General features: G+C 33.0%; 1 protein-coding gene across 12 annotated transcripts in view; it reads left to right on the top strand.

Annotated features, from left to right (window-relative positions):
• Nucleotides 1-6,000, top strand: part of PPP1R9A (protein phosphatase 1 regulatory subunit 9A) — a 297,335-nt gene that overhangs the window by 201,021 nt on the left and 90,314 nt on the right. For 6 of the 12 annotated variants that reach the window (XM_032402107.1, XM_032402108.1, XM_032402110.1 and 3 more), the window contains exons 6-8: nucleotides 189-324; nucleotides 4,170-4,232; nucleotides 5,233-5,298. In XM_032402107.1, the coding sequence (XP_032257998.1) occupies nucleotides 189-324; nucleotides 4,170-4,232; nucleotides 5,233-5,298 (265 nt within the window). The remainder of the gene's footprint in view (nucleotides 1-188; nucleotides 325-4,169; nucleotides 4,233-5,232; nucleotides 5,299-6,000) is intronic. The other 6 variants (XM_032402113.1, XM_032402112.1, XM_032402116.1 and 3 more) reach the window with 2 other exon arrangements.

The following is a 6,000-nucleotide window of genomic DNA, read 5'->3' as shown; positions in this document are numbered from 1 at the left end:
GTTAACCTTCCCCTCCTGGCATTCTTTCCATTTTTAGTTTATATTTTTTATTTTTTTTTTTTGGCTTGTTGGATTTTATTGAGTTATCAAGCTCATTGTTTTTTTTTTTTTTTTTTTTTTTTTTTTTTTTTAGCATTCCTTTTTGCTGGAGAATCCAACTATATTAGTCTCCTTTCACCTTCCTACAGATTTGTTATTGGGCGAGAAAAGCCAGGACAAGTGAGTGAGGTTGCCCAGTTGATAAGCCAGACGTTGGAACAAGAAAGGCGCCAGAGAGAGCTGCTCGAGCAGCACTATGCCCAGTACGACGCCGATGATGATGAGGTAAGTAGCGCGTGAAAACGTCCTTCCTACCTTTCTCCCCACCACATTCTACTTTACAAAACTCTCTTTATCATGTAAAAGTATGATAGGTTCTTTGCAGTTTCTCATGGAGAGCGTGTCTACATTCAACCTCACAGAAGAGAAATATTACTTACATCTGTTATTAACTTATGAATCAAGTAATGGTATCCTGTTTATAGCCTGAAGACTTTGGGATCAAATAAGTCATGTTTTACTGCACTATTAAAAGAAATTCACGGAAACAAAAAAGAGTAAAAACACCAACATGTGAATAGTAGCTGTCTTTATTGTTGGAATTTGGTGATTTTCTCTCCCTGCTTTATATTTTTTCGATTTCTCCCCCAATTTTCTACAGTAAGTTTGTAATGCTTTTTGAAAAAAAATCAGTAAACATTTTGATTGAAAAAATGCACACATACTTACACAAACACACACAGAAAAGTACTAAAAATTGCTTGGTGTTTTCAGGTTTCTTTTTTTCCGGGAGGAAAACGTTCTTTAGATCTGCTCACTGTGATTTGTGCTAACATAATGCAGAACAAAGCTTTTCCACCAGCACATATTCCATAGAGTAGATACATATTGGAATAATTTTGCATCCTGCTCTCTGTAGAAGATCAAGTAAATGAATAGAAGCTAACCCCCAAGTGAAAATGGCTTTCTGGAATCCTTGTGTGTTGTAATGTAATACAGATGCTGGTCTATTTCTAATGTAAATGCCAAATGTACATTGATATAATGGGACAACATGCTTTATTATAAACATGTTTAAACACGCATGTGTTTCATATTGGCGTGTCAGAAGATCTATCAATAATTTAATCAGAGTATTTCATACTCCATAAACATAGTAAATATTCAGGTAAAACATATATTATTTATACCAGCTGATATAAGGACAGTGCAGCTTCATATGTTCAACCTCTACTTATCTGAATATATTCTTTTTCCAGAGCTTTTTTTTGGACTCTAGTCAGGACATAGTGAAGATTAATAAATAGACATTGAAATATTTTCATGTATTTTTAGTCTGGAATGTTTTAACCCAAATGTATCTTAATTTTTTGTGTGTTGGTAGTTTAATGTAGTTTATTCTCCATTTATTATAGTAAACAATTAAAAATGGTGCATCAGTTAACTTTTGATCAGAGAATAAACATTACAAAGTCTTCACGTGAATGAATATGTCTCTTAGAATTCTGTTTAGTTGATTTAATTTTTTACTTGCAGAGTCCATTTGAAATGGCAAGGTTTTTTTTTATTATACTGAGATATAATGTATGTAAATGTTACCTTGGATTTAGAAATTAAAAACAATTTCCTCAAATATTTAAATGTTCATCTTAGTCTTCAGTTCTCTGTGCTAGTGTTTTGTGTTTTATCAGAGACACTGATTTGCTTTGGCTGCAAGCCTGTTTTTAGGATTGTAGAATCATTCTCTGCAGATTTGGTTTTTACCTGCTGGCTCTGCTAGAAAGAATTTGGATGTGAGATTTGGGGGAGTTCGGGTGACATCAAGTGGACGAAGGCGAGGAGGCCAAGCTTTCCCAGTCTGTGGGCCTCAGTGTCTTTGGCTTTAAGAGATTGGGCTAAATTTCTGCACTCTTTCTAGCTTTTAATATTCTGTGAGTGTGTGAAATAAAACATCAAGTCTAGCAAGGAAAGAGGGAAAATAAGACAGTTCTTTAAAGCTCTCCAAGTGAAAATTTTAGATCACCTGCTACACACTACATACTTCTTCCAGTTATTTTGAGGAATTGACCACATTCAGTTCCAAAAGTTTTCAACTCAAGCCCCTAAAGCTTTTTGTTTGTTTGTTTGTTTGATGTAAGATTCTAATTTAGTAATTTGAGTCAATGCAAAATGAATATTTGTTACTCAACTTTTATCCTTAGGAGCACATCATGTGGATTTTTTGTTTGTTTGTTTGCTTAGTTTTTATGAGGAAAGCAAAGTTGATTGTCACCTGAGCAGATATTTTCAGGACTAAGAAAGGTAAATAAATATTCAGTGCCTGGCACTTGGCAAGGTGCATTTCCCTACATGATTTCATGTAATCTTTACAGCACACAGAAAAGATTTTTTTTCTAGAAATGAAGCAAACGAGCCTTTTTCTAGCCATATAGCTAGTAGTTGGCAGATTTATGGTGGGAATAGGGTCTTCGTATCTCCAAGGTTGGGACTCTTTACAACATATTGCTGTTTTTGAATGGAGTGGACTAATGGGTCTGTCTTTGTTCAGGTACCCACAGAATAACTGGGTGACGAGATGTTGGAAAGAGGATTCTGTGTTAGGTGATGGAGTTTCTTGTAATACTTAGGTTCTATGATTCTTTATTCAGTATTTCTAGTAATAGGGGAATTAGATACTTGGAGAATTATTTTATTCTAGGCAAATAATCTGTAAGTATCCTATGAAGATAGGGCTTAAAGGGAAGAATAATTGAGTATATAATTTTTTTTTAATTCAAGTTTAGCTTTAGGTTAAACTTTTTCTGTCTTCAAGTTGTAGAAATAGAAATCAGATGCTCACTACTATGTTATTCCGTGTAACCTTCACTTTACTGAAAAGGTCAAGGAACCTTTTTCTTTGTTTCTCTCTCATGCTCCTCTCTGACTTGTATTTCTCTCCCTTTCTTGTGTGTTGCCAAAACATGCTCAGTTAAAACCAACTGTTAATATTCTGTGCATAGGAGAGATGAAAGCTGTACAAATAATGAAAATTCACTCTTGTATAAACACTTTATTTACTTGATTTAAATTCATTTTTTTACTAATGCTACCAAATATTGTTAAATCAATATGAGTGGTATGTCCCTATTTTTTATCTACTCTCTTTCTCTCTGTTAATGAAAAGTAAAATGTCCAAGAGACATAATGGAGGTGAGAAGAACCAATAACCATTGGTTATCCAATAGGTAAATGATCCTTGAATAACTGAGTTAATTTTATATGTAATTCAACAATGTATTGATTTATGTATCTTTGTTAATCCTGAGTTGTGTAATCAATCACTTGGCTTCTCACTTTTCTTATCATTTATGGAATCATCTTGTGATTTCAAAGTTAGAAGCATTTTTATTTCACAATATCCCCTATGACATTCCCTGGGCCCCTAGGAAAACCTCTGATTAAATGCAGAACAACTAAGTTCATCCAACTAATTTCCAGAGCCAGTGCTTAGATCAGCATTATAGCTTCTGGTTTTGGTCAAATCATCCAAGGTTGATTCTAACTTGGAACTTGTCACATTGATAGAGGGGAGTTGCTTGCTTGAATTGCCCATGGGGAAAACATTGCAATGTTGAGAAATATATCCTGAAATTGTAAAAGTACAGTAGTTCTCTATCAAAACCATATTTAGGAATAAGAATACCTTATTATGTATTGTGTGTGCTTACATGTAGCTGTTTTAATGCTTTAGGACATTATAAGTTGTACTCCAATAGAATTTAAGATATATAGATAATCCCCAGACTCTATTTAAATTTCTAGACTTCCTGGGTTCCCCCCCAAATATTTAAACTAGAGGAGTTTACAATAAGCAAACAGCCAAATCAATTTTAATTTACATTCCTGTTTCTGTTTACTCTCTGTTAAACATTGTGATTTAAAAAAAAAAAAGTTAAAAGGGCTCTGCCCAAAGGCTGAAGAATGAGGGGAAGGATCCTGTAAAGAAGAAAAAGATTAAATCTGAGCAGTTGAAACATTTAAGATGTAGATCTGAATATATCTGTAATTAGCGGTTGCATCTCTGGATAATAGAATTATTGTTCATTTCTTTTTCTTTCTTTTTTTCTTTCTTTTTTTAAACAATCTGGAAGGTAACGATGGAGGATTTCAGTAAGCCCCTCACACAGTCAGCACTATCCCACGAAATTCTGGGGGTATGGTAAATTTTTCAACTAGATTTTAATTTTCAGTAACAAATTTAATCTGTCATACTCCACAACTATCAATGTTTAGCCTTTTAGTGGTGGGATGTTGTAATTCTGGCATATGTTTTGTGTAGCATGGGTCATGTATGTAAATTGTGGGTATATGTTTCTATCCAAGATCATTATGCAATGGGAAATACAGTGGGCTCACACTAGAAATGAAGTATGACCTGGTGCTGTACCACTTTTTTGAATTAGAAAATGCATATGGTCGTTCACATTAGAATAAACTATTTTACATGCACTTTGAAATTACAGGATTATTTTGGTTTGCTTCTTTAAATATGCTTTTAAAATATGATAATTATTACATTTTAAAGTCTCAGATTATAGATGGTATATCAAAGTCTCTTCAGGTAATAGTTTATAACAAGGTTAATCATCACTCTAGAGACTGAAGCCCCTTCTCTTAAGAAATAATTTAAGTTCACTTTCATAATTTTTTTCATTACTGGAAATTAATATAATTATAACTATATCATGAGAATATTAGCTTTTAGAATCTTTTAAAGTATTGAATATTTAGAGCAGCTACCTACCTGGATATGCATTTTTATTGCTCGTGTTAACATGTAATAATTAGAGTCAGAAATATAATGGAGCTGTGGTTTGCATAAGCGTTAAATGGTTTATAAGAATATAATTTTTAGGCAAAAGCATTAAAGGGATAACATTAAATTTGACTCATGCTGTTTGCTGTTCCTGGTTGGAAACAGCTTATGTTGTGAACAAGAGATTGCAATTATTATGGATGGCCTTTTAATAATGTGAATTGACTTTATACTCTTCATAATGTTGAGAAACTAAGAGTGGGAGGCATTCTCTCAGTTCTCAAACGTGTGTGTTCTAGTAGGCACCGGAACTTCAGTGTTTTTTCTACCCTTTATCATTAGGCTGCTCTCTTTAATGGGCAAAAGCCTTCTTTAATTTGTGTTGTCAACCATTTTAGAGCACTGTGGCTGAATTGCAAGGAGTGTCTGGCAACAGCAATAACAATAACAACTATTTCCTTAAGGTTTGTTTTTTTTGGTGGAAAATAATGCTTATCTGCACCTTTCTGCTTCATGTGTGAAATTAAATATTCTGTGTGTCTTATTAACTAGCTCTGTGCTCAAAGAACTTCTCTAGAGCCGTGTGTTTTGTGTGTTGAATAATAGTTGGAAAAATTATCATTTGAAAATAGTATTTAATTCTGAAATATAGCACATATTATAGGTGCAGGTTCTGCAACTTGTACTCACTTCCTAATGTTTAACCATGGATGTTGTTAACCCTTAACACTTTAAATATTTTGTGATTCATATTAAAGGGGAAGAAAAAGATACACAGCAAGGCTGTATGATGTATATACAATACAGTGTACACATTGTGTTTAAACCCGGTGGGTTTTTTTAGAAAAGAATCTTTTGATAACAAAGTTCTTCATTTTTCAAAAAACTAAATACACATATCTTTAAATTATAATACTACTTATTTACGTGATTTATATGGTAGACATAGCGAAATGTCTAAAAAACTATTACACTTCAAATAATAAAATAATTCTCACTATCTTTAGCTGCCAGTAACAGAAATAGAGGAGCTTAAAAATGGAAATCAGGTATATTTAAAATGGAGATTGGATTATGGTGATGAGAGGAGCCTGAAGAACAGGAGAAACACAAAACCTTTTTAACAACTTGTTTATAGTTGTTATATAGTCTATATATATAGATTC

The sequence above is a fragment of the Phoca vitulina genome, unplaced genomic scaffold (genome assembly GCF_004348235.1).
Source record: "Phoca vitulina isolate PV1807 unplaced genomic scaffold, GSC_HSeal_1.0 scaffold4, whole genome shotgun sequence".
NCBI lineage: Eukaryota > Metazoa > Chordata > Mammalia > Carnivora > Phocidae > Phoca > Phoca vitulina.
Note: the sequence above shows the minus strand (reverse complement) of the source record. Positions and strands in the feature narration are given on the sequence as shown.